We start from the raw sequence: 23,292 nt of genomic DNA, 5'->3' as shown, positions 1-23,292 counted from the left end.
GGTTTTTGTAGAGACGGAAAACTGCTTTGTTGCCAAGGCTGGTCTCGAACTCCTGAGCTCAAGGATTCCTCCCACCTTAGCCTCCCAAAGTGCTGGGATTATAGGCATAAGCCTATAATCTGACCAAGGTCTATATTTTTTTTATTGTACTAATCTTGCAGCTTTTCTGTAGATTTAAAAATTTTCAAAATACTGTAAACAGTTTAAAAATACATAAACTTTAGATATAGCTGAAGCCAACTTCTTACCTCTTCCCAGCCTCCCAAAGTAATTACTATCCTGAATGTAATGTTTATTGTTTTGTTTTGTTTTTTTTGAGACAGCGTCTCACTGTCACTGAGGCTGGAGTGCAGTGTCGTTATCTCGGCTCACTGCAACCTCTGTCCCCCAGGTTCAAGTGATTCTCCTGCCTCAGTCCCCTGAGTAGCTGGGATTACAGGTGTGTGCCACGAGGCCTGGCTAATTTTTAATTTTTTTTTTTTTTGTATTTTTAGTAGAGACGGGGTTTCACCAAGTTGGCCAGGCTGGTCTCGAACTCCTGACCTTAGACTAACCACCTGCCTTAGCCTCCTAAAGTGCTGGGATTACAGGCGTGAGCCACTGCATGTGGCCTGGTACAACTAATTTTAAAAGTAGGTTGACACTCTAGTCCAGTTACAGATGTGCATACCCCATGCCATTGTAATTTTTTTCCCCTAGAAAAACTCCTATTTAGTCTTACAGGGAAATGAGTATAAAAATTTGCTGCTGCCATGTTTGTAATTGTGGACAATTGGGAATAACCTTTATACCTCATCAATGAAAAAATAGACCAATTATGGTTAATTCATGTAGTAGAATACTATACCGTAGACTGTGAACCAGAGTTACATGAATCAACATGCATATTTCTCAAAAGCATACTGTGGGCTGGGCACTGTGGCTCATGCCTGTAATCCAAGCACTTTGGCAGACTGAGGCAGGTGGATCACTTTAGCCCAGGAATTCAAGACCAGCCCGAGTAACACAGTGAAAACCTGTCTCTATCTTTTTGAAAGAAAGAAAAGCATATTATGGAACAACAACAACAAAAAAGCAATTTGCAGAATTATAAAGTATGATATCATTTGTATAAATTATAAGAAAATATTAAATAGTGCTATTATATGTAATTTGTAGAGCTATACATATATATATCTGAGAACAATAAACGTTACATTCATACTATAGGCACAGTGGCTCATGCCTGTAGTCTCAGCACTTTAGGAGACTGAGGCGGGCAGATCACTTGAGCTCAGGAGTTCGAGACCAGCCTGGCCAACATGGTGAAAACCCCATCTCCACTAAAAATACAAAAAATGAGCCGGGCATGGTGGCATGCTTGTAGTCGCAGCTACTCAGCAGCTTGAACCTGGGAGGTAGAGGTTGCAGTAAGCTGAGACTGTGCCACTGCACTCCAGTCTGGGTGACAGAGAGAAAAAAATTAGTTGTACCAATTTATACTCCCACTAGCGTTAGATAAGAGTTCAAATTATGCCAGGCATGGTGGGTCACGTCTGTAACCCCAGCATTTTTGGATTATCTCAAAAAAAAAAAAAAATCCACATCTTTTACAACACATGATTGTTAGATTTTTTTAGTTTTTGCCTATCGGATGATATATTCTTATTTACATTTTCCTTATTACTAAAGGGGTTGAGCAGCTTCTCACCTTAGTCCTTCCTCCTCTGCCCACATGAAATACCTGTTCTTATTCTTTGCCTGTTTCCTACTGGGATATCATTTCATTTTTTTTGTTTTTCTTTTTTTGAGATGGAGTTTTCCTCTTTTTGCCCAGGCTGGAGTGCAATGGCACGATCAAGCGATTTTCCTGCCTCAGCCCCCCAAGTAGTTGGAATTACAGGCCTTCACCACCACAAATGGCTACTTTTTGTATTTTCGGTAGAGACAGCGTTTCACCATGTTGGCCAGGCTAATCTCAAACTCCTGGCCCCAAGTGATCCACCCACCTTGGCCTCCCAAAGTGCTGGGATTACAGGCATGAGCCACCGTGCCCAGCCACTGCCATGGATTTTTTTGTTTGTTTTTTTAAGGATAAACCTCTGGGGTTTCTGGAAAGTAAAGCCCCATGCTCCAAACAGCTCTGCTATACCTGTGTCCAAAATATTTTCATCTCTCTCTCTCTCTCCCCCAAGTGCATGCAAACACATATGGAACTGACATAGGCATCCACTGTCCCACTTCAAATTATATACACAGATGCACACGACAGAGATTCTCACAGAAATGCAATCAGCCAAGCCCAGAACCCATAGATCTAGGTCCACACTCACGCCCCTGCATACTCCCCAGAAAGACGGATCCATCGCCTACAGATAGAGACAGGCTCACCAATACCACTCAAAACCCGCAGCCCGCTGACAGCTTGCAAGCCGCCCACAGTGCCAGCCCCGTGCCAAGCATCACTAGGGGCTCTGGAATAGGCCGGGGCCTTGTTCTCACTTCCTTTGGGTTGGTTTTATTTTAGTTGTTGTGTTTGTTGTTCTTCTTAGAGTTATCACCTGCCCCTCTGTCTCCCTACCCAGCCCCCAGGCCTCCCCACCAAGCCTCCACTGCGCATGTGCCTTGCATCCCTCCCCCTCCTGGGTACCAGTAGGCGCTCCCCGGAGCTGGCGGCGGAAGAGATGGAGCCGCGTCACGGGTGCCCAGCCCCTTAAAACGCTGCTGGCTGGAGCCACCTCCCTCCCTGCAGCCCGCAGCGGGGATGAAGTAAAGGGAGACCCGTCGACCTGGCCGCGGGGATCAGCGATGGAGTTAAAGCAATCTTTGTCCACCCATCTGGAAGCCGAGAAGCCTCTGAGGCGCTATGGGGCGGTGGAGGAGACTGCATGGAAAACGGAAGGACTGGGGAGAAGTGAGTACTGGGGCGGGGGGTCGGGGACAGCTGGGGATCCGCGCGCCTGAGAGGGTGGTCGCGGGAGCGCGAAGAACGCCAGCAGACCCAGGGAAGCGCCCCCGCAGCGGGGCTGGCAGCGGAGGGGGATACGCAGCTCTGCGCGGCGACGCGCTCTCCCCGCGAACAAAAGCGGGGACCCTCCTGACTGAGCCTCACTGGGAGGGTTGGGAGGTGGCCAGACAGCTAAGGCAGGAGCCTGGGCTGGACTTAGGAGTCCCGGATCCGTCAGCTCGCAGCTGGTCCTGGAAAGTCTGGTCTCTCCCAAAGCCCAGGGAGGAGGATCCTCTCTCCGCCTGGGATGCGCCAGGGCGCTGGAGATGCAGGACTGTCCTGGAAAGCGCCCACGTCCCTGGTGAGGGGGGAGTGTCCGCTGGGTTTCTGCTTGCTTTCCTCCCCACTGCGTGAGGTTTCGGTGTGCACCTGAAATTCCCAGCTTTTCCTCCCCCCGCCTTCCTTGGGTCGGGGTGGAAGGCTTGCGGCGGTGAGAGGATCAGAAGAAGATGAACCATGCACACACCGTTCTCCTTTCTCTCTTGACTTAATTAAAGTCCGCTTGGGTACAACCCTAGAAGGCAGTTTCGAAATAGACCGGCCGTATTTATTTACTGGTTCTCTCTGCGCTGTTTGGATGTCAACATTTCTAAGTAAACGAAGGATTTTTGTTTTTCATTAATAGGATACAATAGTTCAAACTCCTGTCCTCAAAGTGTAGAGGCAGCGTCAGGGGCTCCAGGGTCACTGGAGGTCCCTGCAAACCCAGGGGCTCCCCAGAGCTGCTGCTCTCACATGGCTTGCCCACCAGGCTGGGAAGGAAAGGCCCTCTCGTCTTTCTCACGGACCCTGCAGGTTCCTGCCTCGGCTCTGGGTCACTGCTCCGCGCTCTGCCCCAGCACGGATCTCTGAGCCATGTAGGGCTAAAGTATTGTGAATGTGATCTTCTGTCCTCACCTGGTAGAAAATTGTGTGTGCGCTCTCTTTCTCTATACTTGTAATTATGAATTTAGATAATCTTCCTAGAAGGGCTCAACTGTGTTCTGATTCTGACGGGTTGAAGTTGAAATCACAGTCGAATGTCTTAGAGGTTCATCTGCTAGGATGGATATCATAGTGCTGCCGCCAACCTCTTTCCTTCTTTTCTTTTTTTTCCTCCCTTTTTAACCTTGATCCTTCTTTCTAGTTCATCCTTTCAAGACCCAATGACTTGGTGTTTTGGCATAACATCAGGGCGTCAGGGCTGAGGGTCTGTTTCTTTCTTTTTTTAATTTTTAAGTGTACATAGGTGGGTGTCCATATTTATGGGGTACATGAGATATTTTGATACAGGCATACAATGTGTAATAATCACATCAGGGTCAATGGGGCGCCCATCACCTCAAGCATTTATCCTTTTTTTGTGTTATAAACAATCCAATTACACTCCTTTTTTTAAAAAAAAAAGCCCAGGTGTGTGACTAATTTTACTCTTTTAGTTTAGTTTTTGTTGGTTTGTTTGTTTTTTTGAGATGGAGTTTCGCTCTTGTCGCCCAGGCTGGAGAGCAATGGCACAATCTCGGCTCACTGCAACCTCCACCTCCTGGGTTCAAGTGATTCTCCTGCCTCAGCCTACAGAGTAGCTGAGATTACAGGTGCTCGCCCCCATGCCCGGCTAACTTTTGTATTTTTAGTAGAGATGGGGTTTCACCATGTTGGCCAGGCTGGTCTCGAACTCCTGACCTCAGGTGATCTGCCTGCCTTGGCCTCCCAAAGTGCTGGGATTACAGGCATGAGCCACCACAACCGGCCTCTTTTAGTTATTTTTAAATGTACAGTACATTGTTGACTGTAGTCATCCTGTTGTGCCATCACATACCAGATCTTATTCATTCTGTCTACCTATATTTTTGTACCATTAACCACCTGTATGTCCCCACCTCCCACTGCCCTCCCCAGCCTCTGGTAATCATCATTCTACTCTGTATCTCCATGAGAGTCTCCGTTTCTTACAAGCTCAAAATAATCTCAACAATGGCTGCCTTTTATTGCTAGATGACCATGTACTGAGAACTTTAAATGCATCATTTCATTTAGTCCCCACAACAACGTCCTGCTGTACTAAGACTCCCCTTGCATAGATAAAAAGAACAAAACAAAACCGGGACTTGTTAGGTGACCTGACAGTTAAGTGGCAGAACCAGGATTTGAAACCACGTCTCTTGGACCGCAGAGCCTGCTTTTAACATAAAGGTTTATTGCTTTTGCTGTTTCAAAAAACTTCCTAAGTCTATTGAGATGGTCGCAGAACATGCTCAGTGGTTTTATAAATATGTGGCAGCCCTGTTAGTCTCTGAAGCGCACAGAGGCCTTGAAAAAATGCTGGGTCCATGCAGAATAGAAGCTGTTCACACGAGTACTGCTTTAAATCCTCACTCTGTGCCTTGCTGGCTATGTGACTTTAGGAGTATTGCTGAGCCTCACTCTGCCTTCATTTTCTGAAAATACAGATGATAATAGTACCTACCTTATGGTTTTATTGTGAATACTAAATAAGATGATACATATGGAACTCAAGGTTAAGTGCTCAATACATACTGTTCACTTCCATTCTGTTACTGCACCTTTATAGACAGAATCTGCTTTTACTCTGCAAGCAATTATGTAAATATTGGTCAGTTCTCTAATACTGCTCTTATAGTTTTTTATATTCTTACCATTTTATGAAAAAAAATTTGAAACATGCAGGAAAATTGCAGCAAGCACCCAATTTATAGCAGTTTCAACCCTGAAATTTTTGTACTTCTGAGTCCTATGTTGCACACTGTTAAAAGTCTGGTATAAGGCCACCTATGGTGGCTCACGCCTGTAATCCCAGCACTTTGGGAGGCCAAGGCGGGCGGATCACAAGGTCAGGAGATCCAGACCATCCTGGGTAACACGGTGAAACCCCATCTGTACTAAAAATATAAAAAATTAGGCCGGGCGCGGTGGCTCAAGCCTGTAATCCCAGCACTTTAGGAGGCCGAGCGGGCGGATCACGAGGTCAGGAGATCGAGACCATCCTGGCTAACACGGTGAAACCCCGTCTCTACTCAAAAAAAAAATCAAAAAAAAAATAGCCGGCGAGGTGGCGGGCGCCTGTAGTCCCAGCTACTCGGGAGGCTGAGGCAGGAGAATGGCGTAAACCCGGGAGGCGGAGCTTGCAGTGAGCTGAGATCTGGCCACTGCACTCCAGCCTGGGCGACAGAGCGAGACTCCGTCTCAAAAAAAAAAAAAAAAAAAAAAAATATATATATATTATATATATAAAAAATTAGCTGGGTGTGGCAGGTTGCGCCTGTAGTCCAGCTGCTGGGGAGGCTGAGGCAGGAGAATGGCGTGAACCCGGGAGGCGGAGCTTGCAGTGAGGCGAGATTGCACCACTGCACTCCAGCCTGGGTGACAGAGTGAGACTCCATCTCAAAAAAAAAAAAATCTGGTATAAAGTCCTTCTCACCCTCTGAGTCTTGCTTCCTAGTCAAAGGCAAGAGGAACAGCTCTTGAGCTGCAGTTGTGTGGATCCTCAAATCTGGTTTTTCTTTCTTTTTTTTGAGATGGAGTCTCACTCTGTCCCCCAGGCTGGAGTGCAGTGGCATGATCTCAGCTCACTGCAACCTCCGCCTCCCAGGTTCAAGCGATTCTCCTGCCTCACCTCTGGAGTAGCTAGGACTACAGGCACCTGCCACCACGCTCAGCTAATTTTTGTAGTTTTAGTAGAGAGGAGTTTTCACTGTGTTGGCCAGGCTGGTCTGGAACTCCTGACCTCAGCTGATCTGCCCACCTCAGCCTTCCAAAGTGCTAGGATTACACGCGTCAGCCACCATGCCTGGTGAAACTTGAAATTCTTAAAATACGGATCCAGAGTCTAACTTTTGAAACTTGAATCTGGCAAGTTTTATTTTCTAGACTTTTTTTTTTTGAGACAAGGTCTTGCTCTGTAGCCCAGGCTGGAGTGCAGTGGCACAATCTTAGCTCACTGCAACATCCACCTGCCGGGTTCAAGCAGTTCTCCTGCCTCAGCCTCCTGAGTAGCTGGGATTACAGGCATGCGCCACCATGCCTAATTTTTGTATTTTTAGTACAGACGGGGTTTCACCATGTTGGTCAGGCTGGTCTCGAATTCCTGGCCTCAAGTCATCTGCCCTCCTCGGCCTCCCAAAGCGCTGAGATTACAGGTGTGAGCTACCATGCCCAGCCTGTTTTCTAGACTCCTGTTTGCAACCAGAGGGTGTTTGATTAAACCTTTTTTGGAACACTCTTTCAACTCTCAAGGTATCTATGTATCCATTCCATAAAGCCTGGGCCCTCCATTTATTTATTAACGAAGTGTGAAAATTAGTGCTTTTGTTTCTATGGCATAACAATTGCCAAGCCAATGTTGTAACGCATGAAATGCTGGAGAAAAGAAGAGGGCCCTTAAAAAGAAGCCGTGCTCTGTTTAACTTCCACACATTTTAAAATATTTTATGTTAAACACTGAGTAGGTGTAAATTAAACAGAATTGAAGAGGGGAGGGAGGCTGCAGAACTGGTCTTTTTTAGTTAAGGTTGTGTTGACTGCTATTTTAAATTTCAACTATAGTTTTTAGATAAAAGATATGTAATGTACTATAGCAGAGTAGCAAAGAAGGAATGTTTTGAAGTTAGGCTGAATGAGTTCAAACCAGCCTCATTCAGCTGTCACTCGGTAGATTTGTGACCCTGGGAAAATTGCTCAACGTCTCTGTGTGTCAGTTGCCTCATCTGTGAAATGAAGATAATTGTAGTAATGCGCACTTGGGACTCTTGGAAGATTAGATGAGATATGTATATAATGCATTTAGCATAGGGCCTCGCATGCTGAAAGCGCTCAATCAAGGCTGAATGGTTGTCATAGGAGGACAGAAGAGGATGGCCCCCAGCAGTATTTGCAGAGGTTATTCCAGGCTCGCCAGTTACAGCTTTTCATTGCTTCCATTTCTTAGTAAATTCTAGTTAATGATTTTGTACATATTGCCTTCCTCATGGGAACACGTGGGGAAAGGCTTCTGCACCCTTACAAACCATCTAGTATTTTCTCCTTTGAGAAAGATTCAAAGTAATTGCTCCCAGCCACCTTCGACAGCGTTTTTCCACCAGCAGGAAGGTTTTTTTCCCCACTCAGTTGGAAAATGTATAGTGACATTTCAGTGTGGTTAGATATATAAAAATACTGCTTTCAACCAAGTGTAATTAATTGAGGGAGACGTGCAGACAAGGTGCCTTTTAAAAAAGCGCAGAGCTTTTCAGAAACACAGTTGTCTGCTGCTGTGGCCATTTCTTGACAGATTTGAATGCGTCCTTAAGGATGATCAAGATTTTGGACAGGGGACGTGGAGGAGATGGGGGCGGGAGAGGGGAATGCCAGGAGAGGTAATAGCATCAACTGGCTGGGTGTGGTGGCTCACGCCTGTAATCCCAGCACTTCAGGAGGTGAACGGATGGCTTGAGGTCAGGAGTTCGAGACCAGCCTGCCCAACACGGTGAAACCCTGTCTGCACTAAAAATACAAAAATTAGCCAGGCGTGATGATGGGTGCCTATAATCCCAGCTACTAGGGAGGCTGAGGTGAGAGAATTACTTGTACTCAGGAGGCAGAGGTTGCAGTGAGCTGAGATTGCACCGCTGCATTCCAGCCTGGGTGACAGAGCAAGACTTCGTCTCAAAAAATAAAATAAAATAAAATAAAATAAATTTTTTAAAAAAATCAACAAGGCATAGTGGTAGAAATAAATGCTCTGTGAGTAGGAGATTGGAATGAAGTAGAAAGCTCAAACTGCAATCTTTCCATAAGCCCAGGGGAGATGACTATTATTTTAAAGTTCAAGGTTGTGTACTGACTAACAAGCAGATTGTTAAACTGGCCAGCGTTTCAGGTTTCATAAACAGTGTGGAGACTGAAATAATGTAGATTGTTGGCAATCTATATAATAGACTCTTGGGGAAGGGTTTGAACTATTTTCTTCTGTTTGGTTACATATGCTCATTTTATTATTTTATTTTGGTTTTGCATTATTTCTTTTTTTCTGATTCTAGAAGTAATACATGTACTTTATAAAAATTTGAATTCATCTGAAATATGAAAATAAAAAGTGAAAAATGACCATCATTTGCTCCCCAAATCCCATTTATTCATTCCATAAATAGGTAGTGAGTGCCTTACAAGTGCCAGGCAGTGTTCTAGGGGCTGCAGGTACAGTCTTGAGATTTCTCAACAAAGTCCCTTCCCATGTAATTCTATTTAGGGGAAGTTAAGACCTAGGTTGAGAGTAAAGGTGTCAAATAATACACAAGCAAACAAGTAAGATGGTTTAGGTCATAGTAAGTGTTACATGGGAATTAACGGGGAAGGGATACCTTTCATTTGGTGTTCAGGAAGTGCTTCTCTAAGGAGGTGACATTTTGCTGTATAAATAGCAGGAATCCAGGCAGTAAACGTAAAGGCCTTGGTGGGCTAGAGGAAGAGACAGAAAGCCAGGGTGGCTAGAACCCGTGAGTCAGGGTGAAGGGCAGGTGAATCAGAGGGGAGCCAGACTAGGTAGGGCCTTTTAGGTCGTGATTAAAAAACAAACAAAAAGTCTCACATTTATTCTCAATGCAGGAGAAACTGCTGACACATTTGAACCAAGAGACTAACATGAACTGTTATGTTTTTTGTTTTTGAGACTCGGGGTCTCAAGGTCTCAAGACAAGGGTCTCGCTTGCCACCCAGGATGGAGGGCAGGGGTGAGATCTCGGCTCATTGCAGCTTCGACCTCCTGGGCTCAAGGGATTCTCCCACCTCAGCCTCCTGAGTAGCTGGAACTACAAGTGTGTGTGCCACTAGAGCCCGTTTAAAAAAACATTAAGATGGAGTCTCATTCTGTTGCCCAGGCTAGAGTGCAATGGTGTGATCTCGGCTTCCTGCAACCTCTGCCTCCTGGGTCCAAGTGATTCTTCTGCCTCCCGAGTAGCTGGGATTTCCTGTGCCCACCGCCATGCCTGGTTAATTTTTGTATTTTTAGTAGAGATGGGGTTTTCCCATGTTGGCCAGGTTGGTCTCGAACTCTTGACCTCAAGTGATCTGCCTGCCTCAGCCTCCCAAAATGCTGGGATTACAGCCGTGAGCCATGATGCCCGGCAGCCCTGTTAATTTTTGAATTTTTTGTCGAGATGCGGTTTTACTGTGTTTCCAGGCTGGTCTTGAACTCCTGGGCTCAAAAGCAATCTATCTGTCTCAGCTTCCCAAAAGGCTGAGACTACAGGCAAGAGCCACTGAGCTCAGCCTGGTTTTTGTTTTTAAAAGGTCACGTTTGTTGAGTACTAGGTAAGTCCATAGCGGGGCAAGTGATGATCAATGCAAGCAGCATTTGATACAGTCCATGATTCCTTCCTAATCAATTTTATTTTGGAGAAGTGGTGGCAATTTCCTCGAGTGTGAAGGGTGTGACAAGGGCCCCATGGGCTGTCCTCTGGAAGATCAAGCACCGGCTTAAGACTTAGGAGAGGGAGGCCAGGCACAGTGGCTCGCGCCTGTAATCCCAGCACTTTGGGAGGCCCAGGTGGGTGGATAACCTGAGGTGAGGAGTTCGAGACCAGCCTGGGCAACATGGTGAAACCCCGCATCTACCAAAAATACAAAAATGAGCGGGGCATGGTGGCGCATACCTATAATCCTAGCTACTTGGGAGGCTGAGGCAGGAGAATCGCTTGAACCAGGAGGGCGGAGTTTGCAGTGAGCTGAGGTCACGCAATTGCACTCCAGCCTGGGTGATAAAGCAAGACACTGTCTCAAGAAAAAAAAAAAAAAAAAAGGAGACTAGCCTGCCCAACATGGTGAAACCCTGTCTGTACTAAAAATACAAAAATTAGCCAGGCGTGGTAATGGGTGCCTATAATCCCAGCTACTAGGGAGGCTGAGGTGAGAGAATTGCTTGTACTCAGGAAGCAGAGATTGCAGTGAGCCGAGATCGCACCAGAGAGGTGCAGTAGATAGGAGAGGGATCGATTCTGCACTGTCTCGACAGGCAACTATGTAAATTATTGCAAAACTATGATAGCAGGGATATAAATATTACGAATATGATAGTATCTAGAATGTACTTTGAACAAGCCCAATTATTTACACAGTTGGGTAATGTCTGCTCATAACCTTGTTCATAACATTATATTTTTGTAACAGTTTCCTTCTCATGTGTTAATTGAAGAAAAAAATTAATCATGCCTATTCTTGGACTGATTAGTTATTAAACATATATTAATAATAATATCCATTCAATGAGTTTTAGCTATGAACTTGAGCTCATTAAATTCTCATAACAGCCCTATGACATAGGGAGAGCTATTATTTCCATTTTAAACATGGGGAAACCAAGGTTTCGGGGGGTTAAGAAACTTGCTGAAAGGCATAAAGCTAGGTGGCAGGGCTGGAACCCGATTCTAAGCCCTCTCTACCTCTGGATGTTCCTGTCCACTGTCTGCTATTCCTGGTTCAGTGCTGGGTGCTGTAGAGATTAGAGATGGAATAAGATAGAATCCCAGGCTTCACTCTTAAAAGGTTTACAGATTTGGAGAGTGAGAGACACAGCTATAAAGAACACCACAGGCCCGGGTGTGGTCACTCACACTTGTAATCCCAGCACTTTGGGAGGCCGAGGTGGGTGGATCACTTAAAGTCAGGAGTTTAAGACCAGCCTGAGCAACATGGTGAAACCCCATCTCTACCAAAAATACAAAAGTTAGCCAGGCATACTGGCATGCATCTGTAATCCCAGCTACTCTGGAGGCTGAGGCAGGAGGATCACTTGAACCGGGGAGGTGGAGGTTACAGTGAGCTGAGACTGGACCACTGGACTCCAGCCTGAGCGACAGAGCAAGACCTGAGACCTTGTCTCAAAAAAAAAAAAAAAAAAAAACCACTACAGGCTGGGCGCAGTGGCTCTCACATGTAATCCCAGCACTTTGGTAGGCCTACTTGAGCCCCAGAGTTTGAGACCAGCCTAGGCAATGTGGCGAAACTCTGTCTCTACCAAAAATATGAAAAGTTAGATGAAGTGGTGGTGCGCTTGTGGGTCCAGCTACTTGGGAGGCTGAGGTGAGAGAATCGCTTGAGCCTGGCGGAGGCGGAAGCTGCGGTGAGCCAAGATGGCGCTACTGCACTCCAGCCTGGGCGACAGTGAGGTCCTATCTCAAAAAACAAACACACACAAACAAAAATCTACTGCAACTTATAAAGCAGTAGAATGAAACACATGCTAAAGGAAAAGTAAAAGTGTGGGCCGGGCGTGGTGGCTCAAGCCTGTAATCCCAGCACTTTGGGAGGCCGAAGCAGGAGGATCACCTAAGATCAGGAGCTTGAGACCAGCATGGCCAACATGCTGAGCCCCTGTCTTTACTAAAAATACAAAACATTAGCCAGATGTGGTGATACATACCTGTGATTCCAGCTACTCAGGAGACTGAGGCGCAAGAATTGCTTGCACCCGGGAGGTAGAGGTTGCAGAGACTGCACCACTGCACTCCAGCCTGGACAGCAGAGCGAGACTCTCTCTAAAAAAAAAAAAAAAAAAAAAATGTGTGAAATTAGGGAAGGAATTGGCTCTGACTGGGGAGCTGTAGGCCAATAGCAAAGAGGGGTGTTTGCATTGGGCCTGAAGGATAAACAGGGTTCGAAAGGGGAAGAGCGTAGAGAAGGAGATTTCAGGTGAGCTGTTTGCCCTAGGCACAGAGGTGGAGATTCCAAAGGCCAGGGTCCATGCACCAGGCTTTTTTTTTTTTTTTCCCCCTGTTTCTTTCCCCTTGGCTTAATGGATCCTGGGACCGCCTGGTTCACTTAGGCGAATGGGCTTGGGGGTTGGGTGGAAGCCAGCACAGGTAAAGGCCCTCTTTTAGTACTTGACTCACAAGTTCCCCAAAAGATGCTTACCATACAATCCATTCATTTCTTCACTATTCAGTTGTTGTGAGCGCCTCCTGTTCACTCGTTTTAGAGGAACAGAGCTGGAAGGGTCCTGACCCCACCCTTAAGAAATTCCCTGTCGTACTGTGGTCCATTTCTCCGTCTGCTGCTTGCTAGCACTGTGCTCTTGGACAATTGGCTAACTTCCCTAAGCCTTAGTTTCCTCATCTGTAAAATGGGTATAGTGATTCCTTTAATCCCCTGAGAACTAAACAGACTAATGCCAGGAAAGCATGGTGATGAATACATGTCACTAAATGTTATTGATGATAGCAATATGAAGGCTCAGCTCCGTTTAGCAGATGATATTTGTTAAGAAATACCTGCCAGGCTGGGTGGGAGGAGCTGGCCTCATAGTATGAGTATATGGTGGCCCTGCCATTAAAGAACAGATGGTTTCTAGTGCATTGGTTTTAAGTGTGGACTTTGAAGAGAGCCTTTGAGGCCTGGCTCTGCCATGTCCTGGCTCTGGACTTCGAATGAATTATTTAACCATTTTTTCCCCATTGCAATCTTTTGCTATCTATGTCTGTTCTCAGTGATAACCATGAGGAACTATATAGATGTGAGGAAGTTTCTCCAAGTCAGTTTTCGAGACAGGGTCTTGCTCCATTGCCCATACTGGAATGCAGTGGCACAATCACAGCTCTTGCAAGCCCCGACTTTCTGGGACCAAGTAAGCCTCCCACCTTGGCCTCCCAAGTAGCTGGAACTACAGGTACACACCACCACGCCTGGCTAATTTTAAAAAATTCTTTTGTAGAGATGGGGTCTTGGTATGTTGACCAGGCTGGTCTTCAACTCCTGGCCTCAAGCAGTCCTCCTGTCTTGGCCTCACAAAGTGCTGAGATTATAGGCATGAGCCATCACGCCTGCTTATTTCACCTCTTAAGTTTTGGTTTCTGCAACCGTACAACAGTGACAGTAATAGTTTCTACTTAGGATAGCTGAGAATTCCTTGAGACACAGATTGGAAATCATTCAATACAGAGGCCAGTACATGGTATGTGTTTAGTAAATGTTAATTATTGTATTATTGGTTTACAGCTATGGCAACAGGCAAATAAAAAGGTAAACTTGATTTAATAAAGGTGTGTGAGTAAGTAGGGGGTTGGGAGCAGGGCAGCTAAAGGAGCAAAGAGGAGGGGCTTAGCCAACCCTGGGGCTTCTGAAAACTTTCCCGAACAGCTGAGCCTTAATAAGAAAGAGTAGAAGGAAATACATAAGTAGAATCACCATTAATTGTTAGGAAAAACCAAATTGGAACCTCACTGAGATATCACTATGCAGCCACTGGAAAGGCTAAACCTAAAAGGACTGATCATACTAAGTGCTGGAGAGGATATAGAGCAACTGGCACTCTCATGCCTTGCTGGTGGGAATGTCACATGGGGGGAAATGGCTTGGTCATTTCTTAAAAATTTAAGCATACACCAATCATAGGACCCAGATGGTGCACTTCTGGGTATTTACCCAACAGAAATGAGAACATGTGTCTCTACAAATATTTGTACACAAATGTTCATAGCAGCTTTTTTAGGAATAGCCCCAAACTGGAAACAACCCAAATGTGGTATAACCATACAACAGAATGCTTCTCAACAGCAACAAGGAACGGACTAAAGATACACTATGTAAATGGATCACAAAATCATCATGCTGAGTGAAAGAAGTGAGAAAGAAAGAAAGAAAAGAGTATATACTGTATGAGTCCACTAACATGAAATTATTTTTAAAATGCAAACTATTGTATAGAGAAAGAAAGTAAGCAAGACCCTGACTCTACAAAAATAAAAAAAAGAAGTCAGCTGGGCATAGTGGCCCATGCTTGTGATCCCAGCTTCTTGGGAGGCTGAGGCAGAAGAATGGCTTGAGCCCAGGAGTTCAAGACCAGCCTGGGCAACATAGCATAACCTCGTCTCTACAACATAAATACATAAATAAAAATTGGCTGAGTGTGATGATGTGCACCTGTAGTCCTAGCTTCCCGGGAGCACTGAGGTGGGAGAATCGCTTGAGCTCAGGAGTTTGAGGCTGCAGTGAGCTATGACTATACCACTGCACTCCAGCCCGGGCAACAAAGTGAGACCCTGTCTCTAAAAAAATAAAAATAAATGATTATAAGAAATAACACACGTGAAGTTCTTCCTATTAGCCACTCTGTGCATGTTTTACGTGCATCCTTCACTCCTTACAAAACATTCTATGAGATGAGGCATAATATGGCCATTTATTGCTCTGTTTACAGAGGAGGAAACTGAGGCTTAGAGAGGTTAAGCAATTAGCCCAATGTCACTCCACTGATAAGTGGTAGGGCTGAGATTTGAACCCAGCACAGGTTGACTTAATTCTGCTGCCTTCCTAATTTCCCAGGATTAGTTGAAGCTGCCATCGATATAGATGCTTAATGTCAACTAGACATGTCTCTGTGTTTCTTAGAACTGATTCTGTTCTCTGGCTCATTAATTTCCCTTTCCATTACAAACATTCCTCCTGTAAGCCTGAGGACTACATCTCATCACTTCAAAGTGCCTTCAGGGTCAAACTGGAGTGGAAGTTGAAGACATTCACAAAAATGCAGCAGGAAGAGTCTTTCTGTTTTGAAGACTTGTAGCTTCCCAGAGAAAGACTTTTTTTGAATGGTCAAGAAGGATTTCTAGGTCAATATAGGGGCGTATTAATGTAATGTTGGAGAGCAGGAGCTCTGCCTGCATTTGAATTCTGGCTTTACCACTTCATAATAGTTGTGTGATCTTGGGCTGGGTTACTTAACCTCTCTGAATTCCAGTTTTCCCATCTATAAAATGGGGATAGTAACAGGATCTGTCTCAAAGGATGTATTGGTCCGTTTTCACATTGCTATAAAGATACTGCCTGAAACTGGGTAATTTGTAAAGAAAAGAGACTTAATTGACTCACAGTTCCACCTGGCTGGGGAGTCAGGAAACGTACAATCATGGCAGAAGGCAAAGGAGAAGCAAGCATCTTCTTGACAAGGTGGCAGGAGAGAGTGACAGAGAAGAAGGAAGCACCAGACACTTATCAAACAACCAAATCTCGTGAGAACTCATTCAGTATCATGAGAACAGCGTGGGGGAAACCGCCCCCATGATCCAATTACCTCCCATCAGGTCCCTCCCTCCACATGTGAGGATTATAATTTGGATTACAATTCAAGATGAGATTTGGGTGGGGACACATCCAAACCATATCAAAGGCTAATTAAGAAGATTGAATGAAATAATATGTGAAAGCCCTTCACAGAGTCTCGTGCTGTCAGTAAATGGTGGCGATCATGTTAATAGAAGAGGATGTGAAGTGGGAATTGACCGAATAGTATCTGAATAGTTGGAGAGAAGGAAAAGAGGGAAGTTAAATTTAAGTGGGTGAACCAGCCTCAGGGAAGAATGGAGGTGACAATGAGCGTGGAGATTTCTGGAGGTGTGCATGAGCTTGGCTGCATTGGAGGAGTCATGAGATAAAAGGGATGGTTGAGCAGGACCACTAGACTTTGGTGGATTAAAAAAGGACTGGCAATATGGGGCCATTGCGGGACAAGGGATGGAGGGAAAGAAGTAACTTTTTTTTTTTTTTTGAGACGGAGTCTTGCTGTTGTCACCCAGGCTGGAGTGCAGTGGCGTAATCACGGCTCACTTCAACCTCCGCCTCCTGGGTTCAAGCAATTCTCCTGCCTCAGCCTCCTGAGTAACTGGAATTACAGGTACCTGCCACCACGCCCGGCTAATTTTTGTACTTTTAGTAGAGATGGGGTTTCACCCTGTTGGCCTGGCTGTTCTCAAACTCCTGACCTCAGGTGATCCACCTGCCTCGGCCTCCCAACATGCTGGGATTATAGACATGAGCCACCGCACCCGGCCAGAAGTAGCATTTTAGGAAGGCTTGTCTGGCAATGGTGGCCAACTGGATGCAAAGTCAGGGGCCCTGGGGATAAGAAGGTCTGCTAGGAGGGTTTGGAATTATCCCATCATGAGGCCTGGATGCCCAAATATCCATCACAGGGCTGGAGTCTACAGGAGCAGTGGGTTCGAAAGAAGGGGCTGATCAGAAATCTTGAAGGGAAAAAAACCATGGTAGTTGATTATGTCTCAGAAGGAAAGAAGGTCTTCTAAGTATTCTCAATGTGATAGGCAAGGAAAAACCCTGTCATTAGCCTGAGGTCTTAACCATTTAAAAGTATCAGCATCCAGGCGCGGTGGCTCACGCCTGTGATTGTAGCACTTTGGGAGGCCCAGGCAGGGGGATCACTTGAGCTCAGGGGTTCAAGACCAGCCTGGGCAACGTAGCGAAATCCTGTCTACCAAAAATATAAAAATTAGCTGGGCATGGTGGTGCAAGCCTGTAATTCCAGCTACTCAGGAGGTTGAGGCATGAGAATCACTTGAGCCTGGGAGGCAGAGGTTGCAGTGAGCTGACATCGCACCACTGTTCTCAAGCCTGGGTGACAGAACGAGATTCTGTCTCAAAAAAAAAGGATTTGTTCCCAATGCTGTCGTGAGATTAGCATCCTTGCCCTCTGCTTTCAGGGAAAGATGTGAGATTTTCAGATCAGATACAAAGTAACAGGAATAGGTACCATGAATGGGAACCGACAGCCAAGTGACAGCGTTGTGATGGGTACAGGCTGGGCTAGGTGCGTTACACACCTTAACTTTTTGATTCGCAGATGCCAGCATAGGTGAGGTGCAGCATTTCAGAGTAAGTCACATCTTTCTGAAACAACAGAAACAGAAAACGATAAGGCCCCATTAAATGGACTGGTCCGTTTAGCACTACTCACAACAGCAAAGACATGGAATCAACCTAGGTGCCCATCGACGGTGGAGTGGATAAAGAAAATGTGGTACATACACACCATACCACCAGCCATCAAAAAGAACAAAATCATGGCCTTTGCAGCAACATGGATGCAGCTGGAGGCCATTATCCTAAGTGAATTAATGCGTGTTCTCATTTATAAGTGGAAGCTAAACATCGGGTACAGATGGACACAAAGACAGGAACGGCAGCCACTGGGGACTACAAGAGGGAGGAGGGATGGAGGGAAGGGTTGAAACACTACCTATTAGGTACTTTGCTCATCATCTGGCTGATGGTTTCACCCAGACCCCAAATCTCAGCATCATGAAATACACCCTTGTAACAAACCTGCACATGTACCTCCTGAATCTAAAATAAAAGTTGAATTTTTTTTTTTTTTTTTTGAGACGGAGTCTCGCTCTGTCGCCCAGGCTGGAGTGCAGCGGCGCAATCTCGGCTCACTGCAAGCTCCATTTCCCAGGTTCATGCCATTCTCCTGCCTCAGCCTCCGGAGTAGCTGGGACCACAGGCGCCCGCCACCACGCCCATCTAATTTTTTGTATTTTTAGCAGAGACAGGGTTTCACCGTGTTAGCCAGGATGGTCTTGATCTGACCTCGTGATCTGCCTGCCTCGGCCGCCCAAAGTGCTGGGATTACAGGCGTGAGCCACTGTGCTTGGCCTTTTCTTTTCTTATTTTTCTTTTTTTTTTTTTTTTAAGAGAGGGAGTCTCGCTCTGCTGCCCAGGCTGGAGTGCAATGGTGTGATCTTGGCTCACTGCAACCTCCACCTCCCAGGTTCAAGTGATTCTCCTGCCTCAGCCTCCTGAGTAGCTGGGACTACAGGCACCCACCACCACACCCGGCTAAGTTTTTTGTTTTTACTAGAGACACGCTTTCACCATATTAGTCAGACTGGTCTCCAACTCCTGACCTCAGGTGATCCACCCACCTCGGCCTCCCAAAGTGCTGGGATTACAGGCGTGAGCCACCGCGCCCGGCCAGTTTTTGTATTTTTAGTAGAGACAGGGTTTCGCCATGTTGGCCAGGCTGGTCTCAAACTCCTGACCTCAGATGATCCACCTGCCTTGGCCTCCCAAAGTGCTGGGATTACAGGCATGAGCCACCGCACCTGGCCCCTCTCCTGGGATTCTATCCAATGGAAATAAAAACACCTATGTGCAAAAATACTGGCCACAAAGTGGAGGCTCATCAGGAGAAGAATGGTGGAATAAATTATCATTCATCTGCTGTGAAATACTATGCAGCTGTTAAGAATAAGAAATTAGAACAATAATAGTTGTTTTAGAGATACCATTGAAGGAGAAAAATGAGATCCAGGAAAATGTATGTAACAGGATCCCCATTCTCTCTCTTTTTTTTGAGACAGAGTCTCACTCTGTTGCCCAGGCTGGAGTGCAATGGCACAATCTCAGTTCACTGCAACCTCCAACTCCCAGGTTCGAGTGATTCTCCTGCCTCAGCCTCCCAAGTAGCTGGGATTCCAGGTGCGTGCCACCACACCCAACTAATTTTTTGTATTTTTAGTAGAGATGGGGTTTGACCATGTTGGCCAGGTAGGTCTCGAACTCCTGAACTTGTGATCTGCCTGCCTTGACCTCCCAAAGTGTTGGGATTGCAGGCGTAAGCCACCATGCCCAGCCGGCAGTTGGCTCTTAAAAGTGGCCGTCATTTTGACAAGGAACAAAAGTTTGCATTTTGGTTCCGTTTGGTTCTTCCCACAGTGAGCATATTGGGGAAACACCCCACTCTGTGTTTGAAGTGCTGTCTTAGTGCTGGAGACCCGACAGCCATCGCTGCAGGATTCATCCATCTTCATCTTGTTTAAATAGACACAGTGAAAGCGTCCCTAGAGCCCATCCTGCTGGTTAAAACCAGTGCAAACGACGTCCTGAAGAGTGGCTCAGCTGGGGCCCAGGAGGCTGGGCTGGCATCCAGGAGACGAGAGGGCCATTTTCCTAGAGATGGGCTCTGCCTCACACAGGGCTCTGTTATTTCTCATATGCTTATCCAGAGCTGGGACTAGGTAAGCTTTATATGTCATCTCTTCTGAGGGAGATTTTTTTAAATTGAGGTACAATTTACATGATGTAAAATTTACCATTGGCTGGGCACGTTGGCTCACGCCTGCAATTCCAGCACTTTGAGAGGTCGAGGCGAGTGGATCACCTGAGGTCAGGAGTTTGAGACCAGCCTGGTCAACATGGCAAAATCCTTTCTCTACTGAAAACACAAAAAATTAGCCGGGCGTGGTGGCAGGCATCTGCAATTCCAGCTACTCGGGAGGTGGAGTTGGGAGAATTGCTTGAACCTGGGAGCTGGAGGCTGCAGTGAGCCAAGATGATGCCACTGCCCTCCAGCCTGGGTGAGAGAGAGAGACTCTGTCTCAAAAAAAAAAAAAAAAAGATAAATAAATAAATAAAATAAACCATTAAGGATTTCATAGTGAATGATCTACCATTCAATGTATTGACATTTAGTACATTCACAGTGTTGTATGATTATTATCTCTATCCAGTTCTGAGACATTTCTTCACCCCAAAAGGAAACCCTGTACCCATTAAGCAGTCCCTCCTCATGCTCCCACGACAGAGAAAAATGTTTCTCTTCCTCACCCATCACTAGGTTCATGGCTGAGACTCTTATAAAAGATAGATTAACAAAAGAGAAGCATAATGAATTCATTTTATGTAAGTTTTACATGACACAGGAGTTTCAGGAGTGCAGACCCAGGCTAGGTATGGTGGCTCATGCCTATAATCCCAGCACTTTGGGAGGCTGAGGCAGGAGGATTGCTTGAGGCCAGGAGTTTGAGACCAGTCTGGGCAACATAGTGAGATCCCATCTCTACAGAAAAATTTTAAAACGTTAGCTCCGGGTGGTGGTGTGTGCCTGTGGTCCTAGCTACTTCAGAGGCTGAGGCTGGAGGTTCACTTGAGCCTGGGAGGTGGAGGCTGCAGTGACCTGTGATCACACCACTGCACTCCAGCCATGGTGACAGAGCGAGGCTGGTGACTGCCCCCGCAAAAAGCGAAAGAAAGACCCAGGCGTGGTGGCTCACTCCTGTAATCCCAGCACTTTGGGAGGCTGAGGCGGGCAGATCACTTGTGGCCAGGAGTTCGAGACTAGCCTGGCTAATGTGACGAAAACTCGTCTCTACTTAAAATACAAAAATTAGCCTGATATGGTGACGAGTGCCTGTAATCCCATCTACTGGGGAGGTTGGGGCACAAGAATCGCTTGAACCTGGGAGATGGAGGTTGCAGTGAGCCAAGATCGTGCTATTGCACTCCAGATTGGGCAACAGAGGGAGACTCCATCTCAAAACAGACAAACAAAAACAAAAACACTGACAATAAAACTGTGTTGGATGTGATAGAGATAAAGTCAAGAGGAACACCATTGCGAGCTTCCCAAAGCAAAAAGAAATCTCCCCATGCTAAATGGATTTGATTTTCCTTAAGGCATTCCTGCCCAGAAAGATTCCTACTTAGTACAAATCGAAGTGAATGAGAAAGTGTCACTTTCACTTATAACAAAGAAAATGCTCCAGGTGGATGACTAGAAATACCCTCCCAACAGCAACCCGCTACTCTGCTACCGAAATGCAGGGGATTTGTGTCACTGCAGAGAGCACTGATGGTAAGGTTTCTCTGAAAGGTGATCTGTTTCTAGGGGCTGGCTGTTTCCTCTTCATTATCACCTCAAAGAGTATACAGAAAATCATGAAAGGGACCAGCAGAGGAAAGAGACCAGCAGGTGACACATGGCATTTCCATTTTTGCAAATTGAAATGAGCACTTCTTTTGGTGCGGCAGGGGAGAAAAAATAATGCGTAGCTCTTCCTTTATTTGTTTCTATTTCAATTTAATTTAATTTTATGTTATTTTATTTTTGAGACGGAGTCTCGCTCTGTCACCCAGGCTGGAGTGCAGTGGCGCCATCTCGGCTCACTGCAAGCTCTGCCTCCTGGGTTCACGCCATTCTCCTGCCTCAGCTTCCCAAGTAGCTGGGACTACAGGCGTCCGCCACTACGCCTGGCTAATTTTTTTGTATTTTTAGTAGAGACGGGGTTTCACCGTGTTAGCTAGGATGGTCTCGATCTCCTGACCTCGTGATCCACCCGCCTCGGCCTCCTAAAGTGCTAGGATTACAGGCGTCAGCCACCGCTCCCGGCCCCATAGCTCCTTCTTTAATGGTCTTAGATAAATTTCTTAGTTTACAGGTGTACCATGAAATCAGGTGTTCCAGTGATTCAGGTGTGTCTTATTCCCCGTAAGGAAGACAGTGTGTGTGTAGTCCAAGTTTCATTGCTTCAATTACTTCTATAGCACATAGAATAAAAATTGTTCTTGCTGTGGACAGTCTAGTCCTGGGTGATTCCCACCTCTGACTACACATTAGAATCCTCCGAGTAGATTTACATAAACCAGTCCAGGGCCTGGCTTGGCGGCTCATTCCTGTAATCCCAGCACTTTGGGAGGCCGAGGCGGGCAGATCACTTGAGGTCAGGAGTTTGAGACCAGCCTGGCCAACATGGCGGAACCCCATCTCTATTAAAAAAAAAAAATACAAAATTAGCCAGGCATGTTGGTGCACGCCTGTAGTCCCAGCTACTTGGGAGGCTGAGGCGGGAGAATTGCTTGAACCTGGGAGGCGGAGGTTGCAGTGAGTTGAGATTGCGCCACTGCACTCCAGCCTGGACAACAGAGCGAAACTCCATCTAAAATATATATATATACTCACTTGGTCCATTCCTCCCCTTTCCTTTATTTTCCTTTAAGATGGAGTCTCGCTCTGTTGCCCAGGCTGGAGTGCAGGGGCACAATCTCGGTTCACTGCAACCCCCACCTCCCGGGTAGCTGGGTAGCTGGGAATACAGGCATTCATCACCACACCCCGCTAATTTTTGTATTTTTAGTAGAGGCAGGGTTTCACCACATTGGCCAGCCTGGTCTTGAACTCCTGGCCTCAAGTGATCTGCCCGCCAGGGTCTCCCAAAGTGCTGGGATTACAGGCGTGAGCCACCGCATCCAGCCCTCTCCTTTCCTTTAAAATGGATTAAAAATCCTTAGCCCAGCAGGAAGTGCTGAGCAGTAGTGTTACAGAAAGGAATTCTGATTCAGACCCAAGAGAGGGTTCTTGAACCTCATGCAAGAAAAAACTGGGGCGAATCCACAAACTAGAGTGAACCAAGTTGATTCGAGAAGTAAACAAACGAAAGAACGGCCACTCCATAGGCAGGGCGCTGCATGGGCTGCCTGACTGAGTATACCTATAGTTATTTCTTGATTATATGCTAAATGAGGGGCAAATTATTCATGAGTTTTCTGGGAAAGGGGCAGGCAATTCTGGAACTGAGGGCTCCTCCCTCTTTCAGACCATATAGAGTAACTTCTGAATGTTGCCATGGCATTTGTAAACTGTCTTGGCGCTGATGGGAGTGCGTTTTAGCATTCTAACACATTATAATGAGCATATAATGAGCAGTGAGGGCTACCAGAGGTCACTTTTGTTGCCATTTTGGATTTGATGGGTTTCGACCGACTTCTTT

General features: G+C 46.1%; 1 protein-coding gene across 1 annotated transcript in view; it reads left to right on the top strand.

Annotated features, from left to right (window-relative positions):
• Window positions 1-2,601: 2,601 nt before the first annotated feature.
• BMERB1 (bMERB domain containing 1) overlaps window positions 2,602-23,292 on the top strand; it is a 163,550-nt gene continuing 142,859 nt past the window's right edge. Inside the window, exon 1 of the mRNA XM_033235653.1 lies at window positions 2,602-2,893. Within this exon, the coding sequence (XP_033091544.1) occupies window positions 2,788-2,893 (106 nt within the window). The 5' untranslated portion in view covers window positions 2,602-2,787. The remainder of the gene's footprint in view (window positions 2,894-23,292) is intronic.

The sequence above is a fragment of the Trachypithecus francoisi genome, unplaced genomic scaffold (assembly GCF_009764315.1).
Source record: "Trachypithecus francoisi isolate TF-2019V2 unplaced genomic scaffold, Tfra_2.0 Lachesis_group15, whole genome shotgun sequence".
Taxonomy (NCBI): Eukaryota; Metazoa; Chordata; class Mammalia; order Primates; family Cercopithecidae; genus Trachypithecus; species Trachypithecus francoisi.
This window is presented reverse-complemented; position numbering and strand designations above follow the sequence as displayed.